General features: G+C 34.0%; 1 protein-coding gene across 2 annotated transcripts in view; it reads right to left on the bottom strand.

The window, feature by feature from the left end:
• Positions 1-2,438: 2,438 nt before the first annotated feature.
• Positions 2,439-26,590, bottom strand: part of IBTK (inhibitor of Bruton tyrosine kinase) — an 81,081-nt gene continuing 56,929 nt past the window's right edge. For both annotated transcript variants that reach the window (XM_074368697.1, XM_074368696.1), the window contains exons 24-29: positions 25,559-25,651; positions 24,872-25,015; positions 13,797-13,946; positions 4,956-5,027; positions 4,426-4,558; positions 2,439-3,717 (exon numbers count right to left, since the gene is read on the bottom strand). In XM_074368697.1, coding sequence (XP_074224798.1) covers positions 3,586-3,717; positions 4,426-4,558; positions 4,956-5,027; positions 13,797-13,946; positions 24,872-25,015; positions 25,559-25,651 — 724 coding nt within the window. In that variant the 3' untranslated portion in view covers positions 2,439-3,585. The remainder of the gene's footprint in view (positions 3,718-4,425; positions 4,559-4,955; positions 5,028-13,796; positions 13,947-24,871; positions 25,016-25,558; positions 25,652-26,590) is intronic.

Raw genomic sequence — 26,590 nt, 5'->3', positions numbered from 1 at the left:
TGGGAGAATCATCAGGTCAGATTTGGCTCAATCACTACATGTATAGATCCAAAAAAATTTTTTTTCGCTTGAAGGCGAAGCTGAGGAAGTATGAACTTACTTGAAGTATAGAGGGAGTAACTTAAATTTTCAGAGCGGGAGAGAGACAAGATGTATGCTTCAGGGGTATTAGCTTGAGATTAAGGAGTTTAACATCTTTAACCAAGGAGAGGGAGAATGGGGTAGCAGTTACAGAGCTCAGCAGTCAAGTGGTTCTCAACCACTTCCTCAGCCTTTCAGGAGCTGGAGAGATGGACACTATTTTCATAACAAGTTATTTGCGTTTTTCAATCTCAGTCATGTTTTCCGGACATATGTTATCACAACAGATTACATGCAGAAGCAGATGAGAATCTTAGGAGTTCTCTATTAAACCTGGCAGTAAAGACCTAAATCTAAAATACTGTTACGTATTTTTATATATGAAAATATAAAACAAGACCATTCTTATTTTGTAAAAGTTACATTTTCATTAAAAATGTCATTTATGTTAGTGTTGGTTTATGATTTTTAAGTGAATTGAATGTTTAAAGTTTATTCTAATTTGGAATACATTAAATATGACTAGATATAATCAGTATAAACAAAAGCTCTTCAGGGCCCTCAATAATTTTAATCTGTATAAACGGGTCCTGACACTAAAAAGTTTGAGAGATTAAGGACATATAAGTATTACTATTACTCTAGTAATTATTTATACTACCTATTTATATTACTATAGTAATTACAGTAACTACTACTATAGTAATAATGATTAGAATGAAATGGAAAGAATTAAATAAAAGATATTGTAGTGACAGAATTGACAGGAGTTGGACAGTAAATGTGGGGGCAAAGTGGGGAGGGACACAAAGAAGAATCCAAAAGTTCAGCCTGAACTCAGACTTGTGACAATGACAGATAAGAGAAATAAGAGATAAGGAATTGAGCTAAGAGAAAATAAAAAAGATCAGAGACTTTGAGGATGGCAAGAAAGCAGCCGACTAGGGACATCTAAGAAAATTAAGTATGTATACGGGGTCTAAGATAGACTTTGATGGTGATGTGTGCAGGAAAGACCGGTTGCTGTGGCATCTTACATGATTCCGCATCATCTCCTGCAAAAAAGATACATAAACATTACCGTGAATATCTTGGGTCACTTGTTCTCAGTTCCTTGGTGGAAATTTGTTGTAGTTTATTCTGAAAACATCTTATACTGCCAATTCTGGGAGCTTCTGGGTTCCATTTATTTTTTTTACTAAGTGCTTTTTACTGTTTTCTTTGTCTTGGCTGAACTGCTATAGACAACTAGCAGTTTCTAAGAGGCAGTCTCCTGTAGTTGTAGGGGAACCAGACTGAAAAGACAGAAGACTTCATTCTCATTAATTACTTCCTCTTGAGTTCACTCACTTTCGTCAGTTTATAAACTAAAGAGAACATACAAGGTTAATCTATTAGACTTCTTCAGATTGAAAATTTTATGAATCAGGTATCAACCCTCATAAACAAAAAAATACATCCCAGCCTCCAAAGGAGTTATAACCAACCCAGATAATAATTAGCAGTATCTTTCTCAACTGACTGAATCTGATGTTGTTTCTCTATAAAGCAGAATTGTCTTAAATTTATTTTAAAAGCTACGTCTTTAGAATTTAACAGGAAGTTCTGAATCCTAGTATTTTGTTGGCAAATGTGACTTGACTTGAATGGTAGACTTCTTGATTTTGCAAATCTAAGCATATTTGCTCTGACATCTCTACCCACATGCCCACTTCCCCATCTAACCATCACCTTTCCAGGCTAAGGAGTTCTGTCATTGTTTTGGTCAATCTTGAAAACCTCTCTGTCCCACTGATCCCTTAAATTACCCATTTCTGGATTCTATTAAGTCTTGAAGTTATGGGATCAAAGATTAATTAATTATTGTAGGCCAGAATAATGTTAGGAAAAAACCCATCACTTTCCTGGGCTTTTTGGTCACAGTGTGTCAGGCTGCTATCTTCATGGGATCATTTATAAATTATAGTTTATAGTGGTGCTTACCTTTCATTTTACTAGAAAAAGAAAAAATTTTTTCAAAGGAAATTTTATATAATAGCCCAGTATGTAAAAGTCATTCAGTGCTCTGAATGAGGCTTGTAAAGACCTAAAGCCCACTCCCCCTCGCCACAGCAACATCAATAAAACAGTACAAAATTCACTGCTTCTCAATTTACTCAAACACACATAATATAAAAGTTTTCACACGTGCATTTTAGGAAAACTGCCCTTTTTTAAGCAGTTAAGGAATGGACAGAACCATCAACTTCAACAAATACTGGCTACAACATATGATATCAGGAGGAATCATTAGTAATTCCTCCTATAACAGATGTCAGCATAGCACAAGATAACACACACACACACCAGCAGCGAAATGGGTCAAAATGATTTTTTATTGCACATTTGCTTACAAGTTTGCTGCTCTTGGGTGGAGCTAAAGCTCAAGTGTTGAGTTAGTTTCAGCCGTATTTCCATTATCCTAATTATAGCAGTGATTTGCCTGTATGTTCTCCTAGGCTTATTATGTCCCAGAAACTACAACATTAACCTTCCCAATCTGTCCATGTACTAGGAGCACAGGCTTAACAATTAAAAAAAACAAAACTGAACCACTCAAAAACAACCCAAACAGCACACTGTAAAGAAAACAATGTCTATGTCTATTCATACAACCCAGGTTCAGGGAATTTCTGATTATGTAACATTGTAAAGGTATACACCAGTCTTCTTCCAGACTATTCAATTCTTATATGTATAATTAAGCATTTATTTTAAAAAGTTTTAACACTTTGACAAAATGATTCTCTCACAATTTGGCTTTTATAAGGCCTCCTCTCCCCACAATAACTCCAAGTCTTATAGAAGAACTATCATCTTGGAATAGGCTGTTCAGAAAAGTGTTCTTATTTCCTTTCCACCATATTCCATAGTTTAATGCAAAATGGAGAATGTGCTGTTCAAACTGAAATATGGCATTCAAGCTTTAAACAGACTTAGAACGTTCATAGCCTGATGAAAAGACTCAAATGGAGACATAACTACTATAGCAAACACACAATGCTGGCCATAATGCATCAGAAGTAATCGATGCTTCTACTGTAAGCTCATCAGTGTCCCATTAAAAAAAAGAAGAGCGACAACAGATATTTGGCAAAAATCTTCTAAATTATTTATCCCACATTCTCAAATGGAAAGTTATTTTTAATGCATCACTCTTAAATTTTACACTGCAATCACTCATGTTTTCCTTTTAAGATTATTTAGAAGAAATAATTCTAATTAAACTCAACCTAGTAAGTTTTTCCTCACACACTTTTACATAAAAAGTTACTAAGATCACAATTCTGAGGAATTTCTTTGTAATCATACAAACATTATATGCTTAAACTGCAGTAAAGAAATTAGATTCTTTCTTACTCTACCTAGAATGATCTGTTACCAAATTTGTAAGAACATTTTTTCCACAGCATTTCTTTGTAACAATCACAATTCATGAAAAATGTATCTCAACTCCATGGTGAACTAGCACCCATGCTTATTCCACATGGGCACCGCCAGTGGTCCCTGCGGTGTCCTCTCAACGACGACGAACTCATCAGGGTTGCCAAACGCCTCATAGAAAACCAGTAAATCCTGTATCGCGCGCTCCTCAATCTGGAAAGGCGGAAGGGGAAGGAAACTTCCTTTATTTTTTTTAATTATAAGCTAAGCTTTCCAGTTTCCTGCTGTGGAACTACCATTTTCTATGCATATGATACAGCGGAGTTAAACTAGACATCCCGCTAGCCCCTTGGCAAGGAAAAGGGCTGCGGCCTGAGCTAGAATAATCAGATACCCACCTTCCTTTGAATTTTAATCTTGAGCAGAAGGAAAAAGAAACTGAAAATAGTTATTCAAATCCATTTATTCCAACAGCTCGTTGTGTGAGGTGCTTTCTATTACTGTACGAGTTTTCTAAATCCTTCAGCTCTCTAGGGCCACTGTGAGTCTCACGTTTCTAAGCCTGGCTCTCTGCTTTTTCAGCTCAGCATCTCTCCAGTTAGCCCCTAAGTTCGCCTAAGTTGGTGTCTGTTGCCTACAACCTAAGAACTCTTACTGGTACAGAAGCTAGATGTACAGCTAGGTAATGCCAAGTTCTCTACTGATCACTTTTAAAAACTAGAACAGTCCAAAGCAACACCAGTGCAAAAAATATTTAGCATTATTTATTAGTTCTAAATTAATTATCCTGAATACTTTCAATTAATACTTGCTGAATGCTTCAGTTTTTGTTTTACACTGTATTCACATTTTAATGTGACAAATATGTGCACCTATGCAAAGCAGTACAGTTCCTACCCTAAGTTTAGGCATGTTATTTACCTGAATCAAAGCCAAGGGTTTTTCCCGACTTCTGATAAGAGCTGCTTCCTGTTGTAGTTCTTCTTCTACAATAGATGCAAAAGTGACTGGAGCCACCACAGAAGGAGCAGTCAGTGAAGACGACAGCCAGGGGCTGAAAGGACAGTAATGATGAGTTTTCATTGACCTTCATAAATTTTTGCACACAGTATCTCCTCTGAAATACTCTTTAACAGTGTTACATTTTTTTCTTGTGACCCACGACATAAGGGGACCTGGAAGCTTTTGCATTCCATTTACAGAACGACGTGGTGCGAAACAGAAACAAGGAGAACGATGTTTTATTTGATCACTGCTGTAAAGAGAACTTTGGAAACACCAAAAAGTGTAATGCAGTGAAGCAATATAACTAAACAAAGTTAACTCAAGCTAGACAGAGAAGAGTATTCAGCTCACTCTATTCAATATCATTCCCAATTTCTTAATATTCTCTCTCAGTGCTAAGCAGCAGTCTGGCTTTGGAGGTCCCAGAGCCAATCAATGAAACTTACTTGGGACTGTCTACAAGTGGCACATCCGAAATATGGTTGCCTTCTGGTCCTGGGGTACCATGAGTAGAGCATCTGCAAGACAAATAGCAAAACTGGAGATTAAAGCCCCTGGTAACATCAGTAAACCTGCTTATTAATAGAAATACAGAGGAGGAGTTGCCAAGGCCCTAACTCAGGAAACAAGTTAATATATGCAGTCAAACTTACCTTTAAAACTATAAGTGAACAAAAAAATCTGTAGGTAGCCTTAAAATCTTGTGTATAAAATACCATGGGGGAAGATCTTGCAAGAATGGTCCTTTTTTCCCTAATAATATTCATAAAGCCATTTACTGTAATCAACATATATTAGGAAATACAGCCAACTTTGTGAAGAATGTTTTACATTAGTACTATTTTATGAATAAAGTGACAAATTAGCACCGAGTTTCAAAATACAGAGAAACCAGGTAATTAGCAGCCAAATTTTGTGAGTGATTAATATATAGTCTAAATTTGTAAGGGATTTAAATACAGTAAATATTTTGATACTCTCAGGATTATCAACAGGACCAAAATTCAAGACACAGTCTGTCTCCTAACTCACAAACTACATGAGAAAATAACATATAAAATGACATAATATACAACAGAAAAGAATTTTGGTCTTTTGAGAGGGCCTCATTGAGAAGATGATAAAAGGGCTATAGGATTGAGGGCGGGGGGTGGTGGGGAGAGGGGGTAGGGGTAAGAAGCATTCCTGTAAGGAGAAGAATTAACAAAGGAACTATATGGATTGGCCTACTTGTGGAATTCTAGGCTTAGAAAGATACCTAGAAATTACTTAGATTAACCCAATGCCCTCTTTCAGCTGTGAGGGAATTTAGGTCTTGCTAGGTTTAACAACGGAAAGTGAACAAACAGGACATAAAATATTGACTTTTTGATTCACTTATGTGCATTTATTGAATATGTGCCAACACTATGGTACTGAATAACAGGCTGATTAAAACTCAGTCCCCTCCACTCAAAAAAATGGTAAGAGATTTAAAAAGGTACTTAGGCAATGATAAAACAACATGAGATTATATAATTGATATATTTATAAAAATATATATACAAAGTACTACTGATTCACAGGAGAAATTAACACCAGATAAAGGAGAGTATATGCTGCTAATTTCACTGAGGAAATGACATTAAAGCTGAGGACAGTGGCATGTGAGATAAGGTTTTGATTGTACAAATACACAGAACTGTTAAAGATTTTGATGGCTTAGGTAAAGGTAGGTTCTTCTCAATAAACGAAATGACTGGATTAACAGTACAAAATGCACTAAGAACTAAAATGTTGAGTCCTGATATGGGCAAACTCACTAAGAGCATTTTCATACACATTATCTCATTTAATGTTTGCAATATTCTGTGAAGAAAACATGTATTGTTTCCATTATACTGATTAGGAAACTAATACTCAAAGAATATTAGAGAATTTGCCTGATTCACAACTTGGCTAAATGACAGAGACAGAACTCAAATCCAGGCCTTTTTACTTTTACAAAAGTACACTGTATTTTCCGTTATCACAAAGATACCTTTATTTCTACTATTCCTGGTGGTCTGGAATACAGTCCACTACAAGTGTGCTTCATTCTCTAAGGACTGGCTCAAGGATCCCCTTCTCTCTCCACCACAGCATTTTGACGACTATTCTAGAACCTCACACGTGGTGCTCTTGTTCTTTACATGTCTGTCTTAACTGCTAGATTAGTCTCTCAAGGCACAGAACTGTTTCTTTCATCTTTGTATATCAATGTCCAGCAGCCACCTGGAACATAGTTGTTTGTGAAAATAGTAACTAGAGAATAAATAAGTGAAGCAGAAAAGCCGAAGGATTTTAAGTATGGGACAGAATAAAAGCAGAGGGTTTTTTTGCTTGTTTGTTTAAGTTCTTTATTCTTTTGAATTACTGGTAACTTCTTTCTTCTAGATGCAGGTACTGAAATAAAAAATGAAATGAAAATAGGTATAGTTATTAGGTCAGGTATCCAGCAGGTTTCAAGTCATAAGACTTCATTAAACTAAGAACCTATGGCATCCAAAAAATAAGAGAAGTCTAAGAAGACTTGTGGCCAGAAGGAAAATGAGACCAAGGAGGTGAGCTAGAAAGCTGCTGGGATAAGCATGTGGTGAGATGATGAGAATCTAAACTAGAATGAGTGTAAAATAAATAATGGAACAGGATAACTACATTAGCCAGACTAAATGCAAATCCCCTTGGTTAAGTCCCTTGAAAGGTCCGTAAGTCAGTCAAGGCTAGAGAGCAGAAACTCTAGGACAGGTATAACATAGCGTAGCAATGGCAGATCATGACTTAACTGGAGCTCAAAAATCGTCCTGGTGTCTAGGGATCAGCTAAGTGTTTCGACACTTTCAAAGAAAGGTAAAAATGATGGAGAACCAATTATTAATAAATAAGAAGCAGCAACTACAAACTCTTATCTTTGAAAATATGTCAACAGAACTGAATATAAGGACTAAAGTATCTTGTATAGGCCTGTTGAAGCAAAGTTAAGCAGTCACAGCTTATGTTATCTATGTAACATTTTATAATTTATAAAGTACTTTCATATAAATTATCTGATATATGCCTTGTAATAAACCTATATGATAGGTGTTACTGTTCTCATTTCAGAAAGGTTCACAGAGGGCTACTGTCAGCATTAAATTGAAACTGTTCGATAAGATTATAATGCTAGAATTCTTTCCCCTGATGATTTTCCAGTGGATAGTCTCATTAATTATAAATTTACTCAAACAACTTGAAATCTCTCAAAATCTCATCTTAGAATGAAGCAAAACTGTTAAATAAAACAAAACTATAATTAAATATAAAAAACACTGTAAGCTTTCAGATGATAAATATCAGCATTATTAGGCTTTAGGTATTTGCAACACAGAAATAGACATCTCAATAGATAATCTGTATGAAAGTTAGCTTTCTGAAAACAGAAACAACATAAAAGGGCTGGCTAAAATCTTTCAAAGAGTTTGTTCAAACTGAAGAACATTAATCTTGCCGAAGTCAGACTTTAAGAGAACAACTAAATTACTTTTTGCTCATACAGGTTACTACTTTTTAAAAATAATTTTGTATTTTATATAAGATTAGAGTTGATATAATGATTTTTGTCTCACAGGCAGTTTTTCCTACTAATTAGAAACACAAAATCTTATTTTCTGCCCGGAATTATATCGGGGGTACTTAAGTGAAAAGAAAATGAAAGAAAACACATTAGAATGAAAAAGAACACAGAAGTAACAATAAACAAACAGAAATGCCAAAAACCCTTCTTTTCACATCAGTAACAATGCCACTCTTGGGTTTCTCTAGTCTTGGGGGAAAAGAAAAAATCACATTTTCTACAATTAAAACAAGAATTTCCTGAGATGAGCCCTACATCGCTGCCACCCTGATTCCCTGAAGAACCATTAGCATTCCTGTCTTCTTGCTTTAATTTCCACTATTTCCTCTAATACTGCCCTTTCTCCTCTCTTCTTTTAAAAATCCCATCCTATATTCAAAAATGTGTACCAATGAAATCAGTATTTTTCTAATACTATTCGTATGACTATAAATATAATGATCAAATATTTGGGGTGGAATAGAAGTGTTTATGAACTAATAGAAGCCTTTCTTTCTCAACAAAGTTTTTCCCAACAACTCCAGTTGGTCATTTTTTCCTTCTCTGAACTACTCACACAACACTTAGTCATATATTGCTTCGTGACTTCATTAACACTGTCATATTTTACTGTAATTTTAATCCTGTTCTTTCAATTAACTTCCACATGTGCACATTTAAATTTACCAACTAGATTTCAAACACATTTAAGGCCAGGCCTGTGTATTATACTTTTATATGCACCCAAGAGATATCTCAAGTGTCCCATAATTTGATGACCTAATGAAACATAACAGATAAAGTGAAATATTTATTATTTCCTTTAAAAAGCTCTTATGATTACCTATTTTCTATGACAAAATTAAAAATGAAACTTAAGCTGTTTTTTCTCACTGATCAGATGACAGCACCCAGCTATTTAAAACATTAACTTCCACTTAATTACCAAACACCAAAACATACTATCAATACATGCCTTTAACTAAATTTCCAAAGAAAGCACACACAACTTTTTCTCAGTTAAGAGCGCTGATGTTACAGCACACTCTAGTGGTCAACTATGAAACCACAGGTCCTTAATATTTTTAAAGTTCCATGATAAAAATATTTATCCAAGGAAAATAAAATTTTAATAATGTTAAATTAATGTTCATATCTTAAAATTTATACATTAAAGGCATTCAAAAGAACTCACTACATTAAAAAACAAATGTTACCTGAAACAGCACAATTTCGTTTCATTGATTCATCCCCTCATTCGCCAAATGCTCACTGACCACCTACTACATGCTGGGGAAACATTTTCATCAGTGATGAGCAAAGAGATCAATCTTCCTTGCTTTCACTAAACAGACAGCTAAATATACAGACATTAAAATACTTGTAGTAGAAAACATTAAAGAATCACACTAGTAATAAGTTTATAGTAGCCCCCTTCCTTATCCACAGGGAATACATTCTAAATCCCCTGGTGGATGCCTGAAGCTGAACTCCACGCATAGTATGTTTTTACCCATATATACATATCTGTGATAAAGTTTAATTTATAAATTAGGTACAGTAAGAGTTATAATTGTTTTATTTTATTACAGTTATTATAACAATATACTGTAATAAAAGTTATGTGAATGTGGTCTCTTTCAAAATATCTTGTACAAATGTAATGCCTTTCCCATCATAACCAGGCACTTACGCACTGTGGCTGTAACTTCTGCAGTTTGAGGTACGATAGCAAAACTAGCATGAATTTCTCTTTTCTTCACAATTTCACGGATAGAAGATTCAGTCTTACCATAGATCTTGGCAACCTCAGCATACAATTTGTTTTCTCACCTTACTAGGCTGAGAACTTCCCATTTTTTCACTTAAAGGAAGCACTTTATGGCTTCTCTTTGGCACATCTGAACTGCCAACATCACTCCTCTTATGCTTTGGAGCAATTTTTTAAGTAAAGTAAAGGTTACCTGAACACAAGCACTGTGCATCCCAACAATAGATCTGATCACTGAGATGGCCACTAAGTGACTAAAAGACAGGATACGCCGGACCAACGGGTGATTCACGTCCCAGGAAAGATGAAGCAGGAAGGTGAGAGATTTTGATACACTACTCAAAACAGCACACAATGTAAAACTTACATGGAAAATTCCAGAAATAAGTTTTAACATTTTTAGACTACAGCTGACAGCAGGTAACTAAAACCACAGAAAGGGAAACCACAGCTAAGGGGGTACTACTGTAACTGTGATAAATGTGATGAGTGGGAAGTGCTGTGAAGACATAACAAGAAGCTGACCCAGTAAGAGAAGTCAGACACCTCCAAAGAGTAATAAGACTAAACAGAGATTGGAAGTCAGGCTCAACTAGTCAAAAGGTAGGTAGATGGGAAGAAGTAAATGGCATTTGAGAAACTAAGGGAAGGCCAAGTTAGCTAAAATACAGAGATAATGTTAAAAGATAAAGAAGTTGGAAGGCAACAGACTATGTGGGCCTTGAAGGCATATGAGAATTCTAACTCTTCTCATATGCGGTAAGATCTGCATTTTAAAAAGGACACATTAGTTCAATGTACTGTCGAAAAGTAAGAAAGGCCATGGCAAGACAAGTTAGGAGGCTTTTTCAGCTGACACAAGTGAAGGATCACAGTAGTCTGAAAGAGGATGGTGGCAGTGGAGATAAAATATATATATGGATTTGAGAAATACTTGAGAGAGAAAACAGGTATGTCCTGCTGATAGACTGGGTATTGCTGAGGGTTATGGACATGTCAAAAACTTGCAAATGACATTTATCAAGGAAGAAAAATCAAGAAGCAGCTAGTTTTATGTTTTTCTGTATTTTTGTTTGATATCGGTATTATGAGAAGCCTACAAGGAAATCGTTAAGTTGGGTTTTGGACATAAAGTTTAAGATGTTTCTGAACGTCTGAACAGGATGGAGATATCAAGGCAGATGGAGAACTAAGTCTGAAGCTCAGATGACAGATGTAGGCAGGCAATTTAACTTGGAGTCTTTAGTGTATAGCTAATAACCGAACAAAGAAGCTCATGAAATAGCATACAAAGAACATAAGGTGAAATGAGAAGATGACCTATAAGTGAACTTCAAGTATGATGAGTCATATAAAAAGTCCGTGGTGTTGGCAATAATGGAGGTCACTGCTCAACTTAGCCTGAACTGTTCCAGCTTAGCAATGGGACTGGAGGCCAGAATGGATTAAGAAGTGAGTGGGCACTGACAGCTCTTTTGAGAAATATGGCTGTGAATGGAGCAGGGAATTGGTAATAATAGGACAATTGCTAGAAAAAAGCATGGGTGTTGCATGAGGGATTAATTATTCCATCCATTCCACATGAGAGAGACCTTAGCATATTCACAACCAGATGGGAAGAGTCTACTTAAAGGGAAAAGGCTGAACATCCACAAGAAAAGAGAGGGTAATTGATAGTTTAAGGCTTCTGAAGTGGAAAGGGGTTAAGAAATAAGTGCAGGTATAAAGCCTATCCTTAGATGGGAAGGATCACTTCCACTGCAGAACAAGAAAGGAGGGAAAGATGAATACAAATCCAGGCAGACTTGTATCCCTCACATTAGAAAAATAGAAAAGTTACATGTCTTCCTATTTAAAAGCATGGTCTATAGGACATTACTCATCATATAACTTACAAAACTAATGGTATTCTTGTTGGCTTTTTTTTTTCTTCTATCAAAAATGACCATTACTCTCAATTTTTTAAAATACTATAATAGCTCATAGAAGATGACAAATTACCAATTTTTAAAACATTTTTTCTAATTAAAAATTTGTCTTAATAGAAAACCTTCATGATACATATACATGACTACTTTAGAACATTTTATAATTATAATTATGTATGTAACAGACACATCTACAAAATATGTAAGTGTGTATATGGACAAGTGGTACGCAAATGTAGTCTGGACATAGAAGGCCAGGAGGAGCTCATTTTTTTTTTTAGTCATTTATAACAACTTATTTCAATCAGGATTTTCTTAATTCTAGACAATTAAAATGAGAAGTAAATTGAATGTTGAGGCTGATAAACTTCCTCTTTGTCATGACTTGTACACATTTAACTAATCATTTCTGTAAGGCTGTTCTTCTCCTTTGGACTGTAAGGTCTCTATGAGCAGGGGCTATGCTAATTTTGCTCCCCAGTAACTCTTGTACCTACTGTAATGTCTGATCCAGAACAGCTAATAAGTATTTGTCAACTTTAAGGCTACAAATGTCTTACATTGCACCCAGTTTGTATTTATGAGCCCATCAAAACAGCCTCAACATTCTCACTTTATCTGTTTAGGGTTCCATGTAAGATTTTTACTTTAAAATAGCATTCCACTGCTAAAGTATCTGAAAAGTTAGACCAGATGACTTCTCCAGGTCCTTTCTGATCTCTGATTTTCTATACTGTAAGTAAACGGCTCAAGAACTTTGGTTGCAAATGTACACAGTTGTACTAAGAAAGCCATCAACAATAAAACTATGCTTAAATAGTTCATCTAAAGCCAGTAGTTTCCAGTGCTGTTCCAAGACTGACAGTCCCTCAGGAGTGGCTTGAAACAGGTAAGGTGAGGTTAAACTAGTATGCTGCCTGGATCGCTCTCCTCACTTCAGTCCGAGAAGTTTGTATTACCCGTCTGATATATCAGAATTGGATTTAAGATTGTATTTTTAAAAAAGCCTTAAGGGGAAAAAAGTTTGACAAACAGTGAAAAAATGTTTGTCATTATGAAAAACAAAACCATTAATCTGGTCACAATGGACATTTTAATTACATTTTTTGTCTAAAATATTCTAGGGAGTGTATTAATATCTTTGAGAGATGTCATACTAGTAGAAATAAAAAATTCCATTTAGTCAGCCAACTTGAAACAGTTTTTTCTTCCAACATTGGCCTACCTAACATTAAGAATGTTCACTTTTGAACAATGATTAAGAGAACTTACATACCAGGGTGGAAAAGCTAGTTATAGCAAAATATCAAAACTATATTTAATTTTCATGTTTCGTGTAGGCATTTAAAATATGAAACATCTTTTTAAAATACAATGGACTTTAAAAACCAGTATCAAATATAGCTAGAGAAAAAGCTGGAAACCCCCAAAGGTCCACCAACAGATGCAAATAAACAGATGGTTTTATATCTACACAATGAAATATCACTCAGGAAAAAAAGAACTACTGATACACATAACAACTTGGATGAATCTCAAAATGCGTGCTAAGTAAAAGACAGATTAAAAAGAAAGTACATGCTGAATGATTCCACTGATCTAAAAACTATAGAGTATATAAGCTAGTTTACACTGACGGGAGCAGGTTAATAGCTGAAGGGGAGTAGGATGGGGAACGAAAGACCACAAAGGGGCATGAGGAAACTTCTGAGGATAAGGGTTCTATTCACTGACTTGAATGGTTGGTGATGATGGCTTCACGACAGTATACATATGCCAAAACTTCAATTTGTATATTTTTAATACATACAGCTTACTGTAAGCCAATTATACCAAAATAAATCTTCAAAAAAGTAAACATGGTTAATTTTGAATTTAAAAGAATGTATAAAAATCTGCCTCATAAATTTTTAAAGATTATTTCAGAACGTAAAACCACCATAGAACATTTTAAGGAGGAAAATGTTTATTTTATTACCTTACAACTTTTGGAGCCTGGGAATTTTCAATTCCTTTAAAACACACTTTTTTGACATGATCTCCTGAACTATGGCCAGTAACAGATTTTTTTTCTTCTACTATGAAATCCCGGAATGACTTGGATGAAACTGAATGTGGAGAAGATGCCCTGTAAAAGACAAAAGAGATCATGTAAAAACATTTATGTTTTAAAAAGGTTGTTGCTGGAAGAGACAAGGGGACAATGGATGTATATCATTTAACCATCAATATAATTACAGTTTCCAATGTAAGACTGGATTCTTGCTGTCAACTGTAAACTAATTAAAACAATGTGATAAGAAAAAACAATCAATGGATACCAACACTGGCGATAACCCAGATGTTGAAATTAGCAATGTCTTTAAAAACAGCTGGTATAATTATGCCTCAGGTAACAACAAAAAATATGCTCAGAATAAATTAAAGAATACATAAGCTCAGCAGAGGAAAGAAACTATGAAAAAGAACAGAACAAATTCAAAAACTTCAATATTCAAAAACAAAATTGACCGGATGGATGTAACAACGAATTGGAAGAGTCTAAACTTGAAGGTAAATCAACAGAAATTTTTGAATCTGAAGAACAGAAGGAAAAGATTGAAAAAAAATTTAAGTGTGCCATGGTGAACTATGGGATAATATTAAAAGATCTATCATAAGTCTAATTTGGGGCCCAGAAGGAGAGGAGAGAAGTATGGCAGATAGAAGTATTTAAAGAAACAATGGTCAATAAAACATTCTCCAAATTTGGTGAAATAAATGTAGAGATACAAAAATTGTAGCCAACCACAAAGAAGATAAACACAAAGCAAGCTACACTTAGGCACACAGTGGGAAACATGCTGAAAACCAGAGATTAAAATTCTTGAAAACAGTTGCAGAAATACAGCACAGTATGAAAGCACCTACTTTATTATTAGAAACAATGAAGGCCAAAAGAGGAACAGCATCCTTAATGTGATGGAAGTGGGGAAAAAAACTGGTCAATCCAGAATTCTATATCCGTATGAGTGAGCATGGACAAGGATCCTCTCCAAATCAAGCTCTCAAAAAACCACAGCCCTGGATGAAGCTTGACTGCAGCAATGTGGGAGACCTCGAGCCAGATGCACCCACCTAAACATTAACCAAGCTAAGCCATACTGGATTCCTGACCCAAAGGAACTGGGAGATAATAAACACTGGTTATTTTAAGCCACTGTTTAGGGATAACTTGTTATAAAGCAATAAATAACTAATACAAGATAACACATGAGTTAAGAGGATGATAAAGAAATATTATTATAAATAACTAGGCAAATAAATTTGACAATTTACATGAAATGGATATATCCTGAAAAAAACAATTCAAAGATAAAAAAGCTATATACACCTATATCAAATTTTTAAAAATTGAATTATTTGTCAAACATGTATCTGACAAAGGACTTATACCCAGACTCTAAAAAGAAATCCTAGAACTCAAAAATTAAAAAACAAAAAGACAAACAGGACAATTTCAAAAAGCATGCAGGAAGGATCAGAATAGACAGTGCACAGAGGAAGACATGTTAGTCAAACACATGAGAAAGTATTCATTACCCATCAAGGAAACAAACTGAAACCACTATACACCCACCAGAATGGGTAACACTGACAATTCCAAATATTGGCAAGGATGTGAAACAACCAATAATCTAATACACTGTTGGTGGAGGATAAAATGATACAAATGATGTGGGAAAAGACCTGGTAGTTTTTAAAACAATAAACATAAACTTTCTATAAAATCCAGCAATTCTTCTCCCTAGTATTTACGAAAGAGAAGTTACAATGTATGTCTGCAAAAAAGGACTAAACAGGAAGCAGCTTTACTCATAAGAGGCCCAAACTGGAAAGAGTCCAGGTGTCCATCAACAGGAACAAACATAAATTGTGGTATATTCATACCTTGCATACTACTGAGTAATGAAAAGGAATAAACTATTGGTATATACAATCCAGATAAATCTGAAAACTTGCTGAGTGAAAGAAGCCAAACAGAAAAAAGTACATTATGTTTCACTGTAATTACATTAAAGTTCTACAACAGGCAAAACTCATCTATAGTCAAAAAAGAAAAACCACAAGAGTAGTTGACACTGGGGTGAGAGTGAGGCAAGGAGTAAAGAAAACTTTTTGAAGAAAATTTTCTGAGTTAATGGTAATGCTCAACAATTTATTAAAAAGGTTAGTAAACAATGACCAAGTGGGGTTTATGCGAGGTTGTTCTAATACTTGAAAAATCCATCCATTTCATCAGATTAACAGGACAGAGAAAAATCCTATGGAAAAGTTCCATGATCAAGTCAATGGATGCATCAAAAAGCTGAAATTTAGGAATACATTTTAACAAATCATGGATTCACATGCTATATACTAAACTGATATAGTGAAACTGTAAAATACTGCTGCGAGAAATTAAAGAGGATCTAAAAGATTCTATGTTTATTCTTGGGAGACTCAGTGACTCAAAGATAACCTGTCAATCCTCTTCAATTCATGTACAGATTCAAAGCAACACCCAACAAATCCCAGTAGACATTCTTCTTTTTGACAAGCCAAATCTAAGATTTATATAAACATGGTCAAAACTAAGAATAGAAAAAACCTGATCATTTTATTCCTAGTTATATACCCAACAGAGATGCAAATATGTTCAACAAAGACAGGAACTAGAATATCCACAGCAGCACTAACCCTAATAGTGGAAAAAAAAAAAAAAGCTACTCAAATGCCAGCAAGAACTGAATGAGTAAAATAAATTATATATATTTACACAATGGAATATTAGCACTAATTAAAATATGAATGAATTTATAAATATAATGCTGAGCAAAAGAAGCTACAAACAATAGTGATTCTATAGATAAAAAAGGAGAAATTACTCTATGGAAATAGAAGTAAGTATAGTGAATTGCAGGGGAGGGGACCTCTGATATGCTAGCAATGTTACTTCTTGATTTGAGAGCTGGCTGCACAAGATAGATACATTCGGTTTGTAAACATACAACAACCTGCACACTTATGATAACTGCACTTCTAAATGGATTATGTTTCAATAAAGTAATTCAAAATTTATATCTAATTTTACATGGATAACACAGAGGAAACAAAAATTAAGTTGATCTATGAAAAAAAATTAAGTTCATCTTAAATAATCAAAACACACAAAATTAATCACACCCATCAGAGTTGTAATACTTTGAGAATCAGTTAAGAGTGGAATGCACTTTAGAATATCCACTAAAAAACACGTAAAGAAATTAAAAATCACCTATACAGATTAATTTAGTTTCCAAAAGATTTCATGCTAAGATTTTTACAGTATCAGAATCTTAAATCAATGTTTTACTTTCCCATAAAAAATGTAAAAAGGATGTGCAGGATAGTAGTTAGGGTTAGGCACACTGGCTCTGCTGCTGACTGTGTGGGTTCAAATCCTGGCTCTGCCATGTACTAGCTTTGACCTTGGGAAGATACTTAATCTCTGAGTTTCAGTTTCTTCATCAATAACATAGAGATACTAACACAGCCTCCTTTGTTATCAAGGTTACGAACATCAAATATTAATTTATGGTAAAATATTTAAACAAAACCTGACACATAGAAATCCTATGTAAGTCTGTTACTATCCACAACTTTCAAAGCATTTAACAAAATTACCCTATTTTGATATAAGAGAAAGATAAAACAATGAGAACACAAAAGTTCTGACATGAATACAATTAGTTAGCAGGCTTAGTATTTCCTTCCTAAAGACTGACTTAGAAAAATTAATTCAAAAAAACCTTTAATTATTTTGTACACTAGACCACATGGTACCCTTAACATCATTTTCAGAACCCTTAATAATAAAATTATGAATAACAATGTAAACAGTTTCCTAGTCTACTAATTTTCTTCCATTTTATTTACTCAGAAAACAAAGTGAACACAAATGCTAACCAGTTAATTTCCCAAAAAGTTAAATTCATAAAAAACCATAAAATCCACACCCAGATTAAATTTATAAACTATTTGGGGTAACTTATAGAAAATTAGCAAGGACTTCTAAAATCCTGTATGTTGTTTGAATCTGTACCTGACCTAACCACCAAAACACTTTTATATGCATTGTCTCATTTAATCGTCACAATAACAATCCTTAACGGTAAGTACTTTAACCACCACCTAAGCTTAAGAGTACAGCCAAAGTTGAGGGATCGCGATGAACTTAAGATCACCAGAGATAAGGCAGAACTGGGATCCAAACCCAGTTCTTAATGATCACAAAACTCATGCTTTGCCATTTAGTCTACCATTGGCTTCAGTAAGAAATCAAAACAGTACTCCTTATAAAGTGCCAAAGATGACACAGATGGGAGGAAAATGATGACTCACGCTTTAATTTTATCAGCATATGAGCTAAACATCTACTCATAACAAAATCATCTAATGTTTACCAAATTTCTATCTGCTCTATAATCGAATCAATACGAATTACTTCACATAAGATTTTTCTTAAAAAAAGATCATCAAAAACTTAATACATGTTAAAGAAAACAGTTAATCATGTGAACATACTACCAATTAAGTTACAATTTAAGTCTATGATAATTGTTAATATTTGTACATTTGTGATTATACAACGTTGAAGATGCTGAGCTAATGTGTTCTCTTTATTAACTCAGTTCACTCTACATAATACCCCTGTGAAACAGGCACTGTGCTTAGCCCTATTTATGAACAAGAAGACAGAGAAATAACTGATCTAAGTTCACACCGCTACCAGGTAAACAGATCTACAATTCAAAGGTCAGCAAGGCTCACCCCAGAACCCAGGCTTAATCACTATTACTCTACTGCTGTGTCCACATTTAAAAATCCTTCACCAATGTAAAATCTTAAATCATATGAGAGAAATTTTCTTTATAGATTTGCCTCAAAAACATGACCCACTAAGATAACTCATTTTAAATATATTTCTTCAAAAGGAACTTACCTGTCTTTGACTTTAATCATAAAATTTCCCCCACAACATATGCAGAACATTAAAAAATTAAATACATATACAAAGAACTACTCCCCATGTCCACATCAACTCCTCCCCAAAACACATAAACTCGAAGGTTTCTATTGGCAAACAAGGTAACTATGGTGTGTACACTACAGTGTATCATTAGTCATTTGGGAACACTGTGGGCAAATAAATATTCTTGCCAGAAAATCCACTGAACGTCTTTTGTAAATGATTCATGTCTCTAAATACAGAGATTTCACAATGAGTCTGTATAAAAACCACAAATTGTCAGATTCATCCTAATCTGGCAGTAATTTGGCAGCTCCTAAATGTAGTAAATAATATACACCCTAAAAATATATTTCTTTAATAGCGACTTACAGCATCTCCTTAAGAATAAAGGTAACAGTGCTTATAAAATATCTTAAACTCAACATATTCCTTAATCATGCATAGCAGTTACCTACAAAATGTCTTACGAAGATTTCTTTAAATGAGTTCTCTTATTCTTTCCACTGATCATGCCATAATTTGAAACAGTGTCTGATTTCCCACGATTTTACTTTCCTAACTCATAGGCTATGGCTATTTTCCATTTTAGCAGCCAGAGAAACGAAGAAGCATTTGTAGCCACATAAAAATTAATCAAGATTTTGCTCCTCAACTACAGAAGCCCTGAAATTTTTGCTTTAATGAATGAAATTCCTAGCTCTAAAAGGTTTTGAAATTGAATAAATAATTGAAATTAGTTTATAATTTATGGGTTAGCTCTAAATGGAATTTGGGAAAATTTACATTCACATCAAGCCAGGCCACAAAGACTGTGCATTTTTCCACTCAAGATGACTTGTGAGAAATGTATTATTTCTCCAAGTAAAACACTTGATAATGAAAAGTGACCAACTCCCATATACACTTGGTGTTTTTGTATTAGATTTAAAATTCAACTGGTTAAAACTTCATTCTAATGCAGAAATCAGTTTATCTTTAATGTTTAACACTGCCACACCTAACTGCATACAGCAGGAGTCCAGCTGCATACTGGGAGTCATACAGACTAGATTAATGAATGTGTGGACAAACTAAGAAAATTCCTTACCAGAAGCAGAATCAGAGGGCTAATTTGTGATTTGCTAACGAATTGCATGTTAACCTTAGTATTAAGATCAACAAAGTATAAAAACATCTTCTAAAAAATAAATAAAATTACATTAGATAACTCATCAGGATGAAGATGTATCTTTGAAAAGTATTTAAAAAAACAAAGATAAATCACTACAATAATGAATACATTTTATAAACACAATCTGTAAATCAGATTAAAATGCTAATTTCAGATTAATTTTCTACTTTTTTCAAAGCAGAGCAAAGTTTAAATTCTACCAATTTTCTTTAGGCCAACATTTACAAGAGATATTCTCAGGAAAACAAATCTATTACTTTGTTTCTTCAAGCATATACCACATGTGTTTATATTCTATGTGTATCTGATTAAAAATAAACTGATATACTAAAGTTGTAGCCTTCTAAGGATTCAAGAAAGAAAATAATGACTATTTTCAATTATACTAAATATACATCAAAATTCAGGAATACCAAACACCAACCATTTTACATAAATATGTTCTTAAAATTTCTAGCAAATGTTTTCTGATCCCTGACATTAACTTATGATAAAATTTCCATAACTAAATTATATGCATATATTATATACATATATGCTTATATCTTACATGTTGACATATATACTAATATACACATATTGATATATACATGTAAGATATTGTACTGTTAGCCCATTATTTACTGCTTTCACTTATACTCAAGAAGTACATAAATGCAAAAGAATTTAGCAGATATGAACTTTAAAAGATCCTTCAGTTACCAAAAGGTCTTAAGAAGTCATAAAAGGGGTATAAACTATTAATTTTATGACAATTCTAGATACCCCTCACTTGGACAAAAATTCAGAATACAATTATTCATAATTGGTCACTTAGATAAATTTCTTTGGTCCCCTAAAATACCTAAGACCCATTACTCATTTGTTTGTATTTAAGTTTTCCAACTGCATTTTCATAAAATAAACCTATAATAAACATCACTTATGTTTCATAGTCATCAAATTACTTTTCAAAGAAATATACCGATTACATTTTTGGCCAAATTTTATGGCATTTTTCTTCCCACATTCCTAGAATTCTCCTTAATATGCCACAGTAGATTCCTTTTCGAAATTTAGATAGCCTTTTCAACAAGGGAGTCTGAGCTCGTGTTGCTAATAACCACTGGGGAAAGTTTCTTCCTAAATCGGTAAGTCAAAGTCTGAAGTTTCAGATAAACGATTACTTTAATCCTTTCCTCTGAAATCCCATATAAAGTGAACAGGAAAGTAGTCAGTAAGGCATAAACCCACAAAGGCCAAAGAATAAGGCATTAAGACAATGGCAGACTAAAAGTAATACACTAGCGGAGGATGGAAAAGAGCCAGAATGATCACTAATGTAGTGGAAATAAAGGAAAACTAATGGTTAACAAGTGGGGTGTGAAGCTTGGAACCCTGAAAAGGCTCATACATTGGAGACATCTCATGTATCAAATCCAGAAGTAGCCATGAATATGAAAACATGAATACTGGTTCAAAGATTACTTGTATAGGCGCTAAGAATGTCAGATGTCCTCCCTATCCCCACATGGTCAGATGACTGCACCTCCTTCACCTTGGTAGAAGAAAAATTTGATTGAAAATCATTAGTAACAGAGGCAGGTAGGATTGAACTGTTGTGTTTAAAATCTACACACTAAACAGCGAAGTATATGAAAATCTAAACCATACAGTGAGAATCTCAGCCTCAGCCCTAACTGCTTTGTCCTGATCAGCTTTCAAATTCTGGCAACTAAATATAAAAATGAAAAGGCTCCTCTTTAGAGAAACCTGAGACCAAGGAGAAAAGACACCGAGATAGTGCAGTATGGGGTCCTCTAAAGATACTGACAGGTCATCCTACAGTCACACTGAGTGGTCAACCTCTTCCACACAGGCACAGAGAGCTTCCAATCAGAACGTAAAACAACCAACCAAATAAAACAAAACATAGTTCAAATGAGCTAAAACATATAAAAAAGAGTGAATAAACATGAATGTAAGTCAATGATTATTTTTAACTTTTATAAATGGAATCATACAGTTTTCCCTGATCGGCTTCTTTTGCTCAATATTACATTGATGAGATTCATCCACAGTTGTATTTAGTCATAATTCATTTTTCATCATTGTGTAGTATTCTACTATATAAGTAAACTGTAATTTATCCACTTACTGCCACAAACATGTAGGTTGTTTCCAGTTTTGATATTTTTACAAATGATGACATAAACATTCTGATACATGTTGCCTGGTGCACATGTGCCTATATTTCTGCTTTGTATCCACTAGAGAGTGAAAAAGTTTACAGAGTACAGGTATCTTTAACAGCTGAATGTTGAACAGGATACTATTAAAAGAGCATTATCAGCAAACAAGAAAAAGAGCTCTTGGCAATTAAACATTTTAATAGTTAAAGTAAAACATTGTTCAGTAGAAGGGTTACAAGATAAAGTCTGGGAAATGTTCCAGAAAGTAGAATAGGAAGATGATTATGTGGACAATAGAAGAGCAAAAGTAAGAAAAATGAAAGAAGTCCAAGGAGAGCAATTTCCAACTCACATGATTTCTAGAGAAAACGGGAGGAAAGTATCACACGTACAAGACATTCCCAGGACTTTTTAAAGACGTGCTTTTCCCACTCAAAAGAGCCCATCAAGTACCCAGCATAATGTATCAAAAAAGAATCCACATCACTATGAAATTTCAGAACACTAGGGATAAAGACCCTTTAAGCATCCAGAAAAAAAGGAGAGGGGAAGGAGGGAGGAAACTGGTAACATATTAAGTGTTAGGAACTGGGATGGCATCAGACTTCCCAATAGCAATGAGAAAGAAAAAGGAACCTACAAATGATTTCCAACTCAGAATTCTATTCCAATCTAACTATCAGTCAAGAATGGAGAGAATAAAAATATCTTCATAGATATAAGAGCCCCAAAAATGTATGTCCCATGTATGTCCTTTATCAGAAAACTACTGGAGCTGTGCTCCATCAAAACAGAGAGTAAACTAACTAATAGAAAAACATAGTATCTAGGAAACAGGATCAAACACTGGAAGGAAGCAAAGGAAATTTCCAGGATGGCAATTCAGGGAAGTCTCAAGATGACACATTCCAGCAGGCCTGGGAAAGACCTAGTTCAGACCAGAGAACTCAGAACAGAGTTCTAAGGAAGATGCTTCCAAGAAGTAAATAAAAGCAACAGATAACCTGCATACTGCAGAGAGCTATGTTTTAGAGAGTAGTGATGGGTAAGTACACAGCCAATAGGGAAAGCTGAGAGAATTACTTATTCCAGGAAAAAAAAGAAAAATATTTTTTAAAAAATGGAAATACAGTGATACTCACAATATGACTGCGGTGAATCTCAATTAACGTCACAAAATAGAAGGCTTAGGGCAGAGGACTACTGTCTTTCACTACAAGCCTTGAAGTATTACCATACTTTTAAATTTTTTAAATTATGCATTTTAATTTAATTTAAAACATTTTTTATTAGAGCTGGAAGAAACTCCTATATATGAAATAGATTCTGAACCAAGAGTATTTGTCCATTAGTTGGATTTCCTAATTTGAGTGATCACTGTTTTGTTCCTTCTTTTGTTCACTGATTTTTTTGTTTTTAAGGAAGCTGGTTGATGGCCTGGCTAAAACTGTATTTACTAAGCCCAAAGCTTCCTCATGTGCTTAGTTAATTCTCTGAAACTGCAATATATTTAGTATCTTGAGAGCTAATGAAGAACTTTTTCGTGTGTGTTTTCACTTTTGTTCAGGGAGAACACAAGTCAGTGTTCTAACAGCTACCCTTTAACCACTACAGAGGCAATGCTCCCGTCAGTTCTGTAAATCGCCTCACCCCCAGAAACTAGAACTGTGCCTTGCATGTAGAAGGTACACATCAAACACCAATGAATTAAAACATTTTACTCAACCCATTCTCTCAAGCTTTACTCTCTTTTCTTTTACTTGGGTTTTCTGACTTCTTGTTTTATTTTTTTCTGTGATCATGTTTTAGATCTACTAGTGGTTCTGACTGACATTAATTTATCCCTATTGGTGGCACTCAAAATAAAATGAGTTGCTACTCCCTTCAAAATAATTTATATTAAATTTGGGAAAAATATTCCCTCTTACAAATATAAAAAGGTACCATTAGAAGCAATGAAGCCCAAACCAAGGTTCGTCTCCAATACTCTCTTCAATGCTTGTGAGAGAACAGAACTCTACTGATCTTTCTTGCCTTTCATACTATCCATGTATTTTTCCTGTAAAATTGGTTTCCAATTAACGTATTAGTTACAAAGAAAAGGGAGGGTGGGAAGGGAGCAAGAAGGACAACCTATTTTACATATCTCAAAATTGCTATGTGACCTCTTTGGAGATTATTCCTATTAATGCTGCATAAATTATGGGTAAATTCTAATTGAGAAAAGTTATATAACAAAATGTTAATTAAGTAAACTGCTCTGCTTAAAAAGACAATGACAAGTATGATTATAACAATGTAAAGATATTCATGATGCATACAAAAGAACAAAGAAACTAAGGTGGTAAAAAAAGTTTGCTTTTATCAAACTTTTCTATGATAAATATTATTTCTTACTAAAAAAAAAAAAGTAAGAATGCTCCTTTAAATTGCTCTAGCAACAAACATTAATGAGAATACTAAGAAGAAATTTTACCTACATATACAAAAAAAATTTGAAAATCATGATGTATTTGTCAACAAAATAAATCCAGTCTTTATTTCCCAAGGTCCAATTTTTAATTTAAAAGCAAAGAGGGGAATGAAATATTTAAAAAGCCCAGGGGGGAGGCCAGAAATACATTAAAAGATAATGTACAGATATATACTTAATTTAATAAAAAAAAATCAGAACATACCATGCATTTGCTGGTTTGGGGGCTCTTGAAGGAGCAGTTAAAGCTGATTCCATGCTATTCATTCCTGAATTATTTTCTTTGGTAGTCATTGCAATCATTTTTCGTTGCTTCTGAGAAAGTTTAACTCCATGGGAAATCATTTTTCTAGAAATTAAGTTAAACTAATCAGTCTCACTGCTTCTGAGAAAGTTTAATCCCATAAGAAATCATTTTGCTAGAAATTAATCCAATTAGTATTCATTTCTACTTAACGAAGGCTACGGGTAATTATCTTGCTTTCTGTTTATTTGATGAAATTTTACTACTACTAGATCAAAATGACCATGTAAGTTTCAACAGATTGTCACTGTATAATCAGTTTATACTATCAATGATCAAGAAATAGCTACATAAGCCCTCCTACTAACACACTTGCATCAGAAATAGTCCAATCATCATTTTAGAGGCAAATTTTTAGTATACAATATTATATTTCACAAGAGCCTGACTATCAGCCCAACTCAATCTTCAGCATATATTTAAGAGATACTTTTATAGAGGCTAAATTACCTAGAAAAGAGCTTATGATTAACTTTAATATCAAATGCAGAGTAACAACAGGAAAGGTCCAGTAGGTCTTTCCAGTTCCTTAGGGCAGAACTATATAACACAACATGGTCTTTACTTTTTTATGATTTTGTAACCAACCCCAAATTTGTCTTTGGTGTAGCTCCACACTTTTGTCTGCTTTCTTCAATTTGCATGATGGTTCTGAGGTCCATGACGGGAGGGCTGACAGGACTAAAAAACAACATAAAAGTTGCTTTACAACACATTCATTTATCCATAAAGTCCGACCCACAAACTTCACTGAAACTGCAAATTATATAAAAAATCATTAATGAGAGGATAATAGGTCTATTTTATCGGCTGTGGCCAACTTTAAAAAGGATTTTTGAATGAAAGCTACTTTTATACGTACATAGATAAATAATAACCAAAATGCATCCAAAGTCATAATGTTAAGTGATACATGTTTAATAATAGTCTAACATTAGTAATTAGAAGATGCTTCTAGGTGTTCCCACAAATATGTTTATTTGGGCAAAAAAATTGAGAACAGTGTCTGAACTATCTTTAGACCATGAAGCATCATAAACCGGGACATCATAATCTTTGTTCTAACTGTGTGAAATATAGCATATTTCAAAACAATTACACAAATGGTCCAGATGATAATATAATTAAGTCAATAAACAGTTTTAGCCTATTATAAGCCATACTAGGTGTATAAAGATGAAGTACAAGCTCAGTATTTGAAAAAATACTACGTTAAATACTCCTTCAGATTCAAAAACTAACTTTTCTAAATAAAAGAAAAAATATGAAGAGAATATAGGTTAAGTTAAGGGGGGAGGGTATAGCTCAAGTGGTAGAGCACATGCCTAGCATGCCTGAGGTCCTGGGTTCAATCCCCAGTACCTCCTCTGAAAAATCAAGTAAGTAAGTAAACCTAATTACCTACCCCCTGCAAAAAAAAAAAAAAAAAAAGAGAGAATATAGGTTAAGTTAAAAGCACATAATTGTGAATAACAACACATTTTGTGAGATCTTAAATACCCCTTAATGTGCTTTAAAAAAAAAAAAAAAGCTAAAATAAGCCCTCAAGTGACAAAATGGTCTCCCTGAGTGGGATTTTTAACTAATATATACTAGCCATTAAAAAAAAAAAAAAGCTGC

This window comes from Camelus bactrianus, chromosome 8 (assembly GCF_048773025.1).
Source record: "Camelus bactrianus isolate YW-2024 breed Bactrian camel chromosome 8, ASM4877302v1, whole genome shotgun sequence".
Lineage (NCBI taxonomy): Eukaryota > Metazoa > Chordata > Mammalia > Artiodactyla > Camelidae > Camelus > Camelus bactrianus.
The sequence above is the reverse complement of the archived record's forward strand: the minus strand, read 5'-3'. Positions and strand labels throughout refer to the sequence as shown.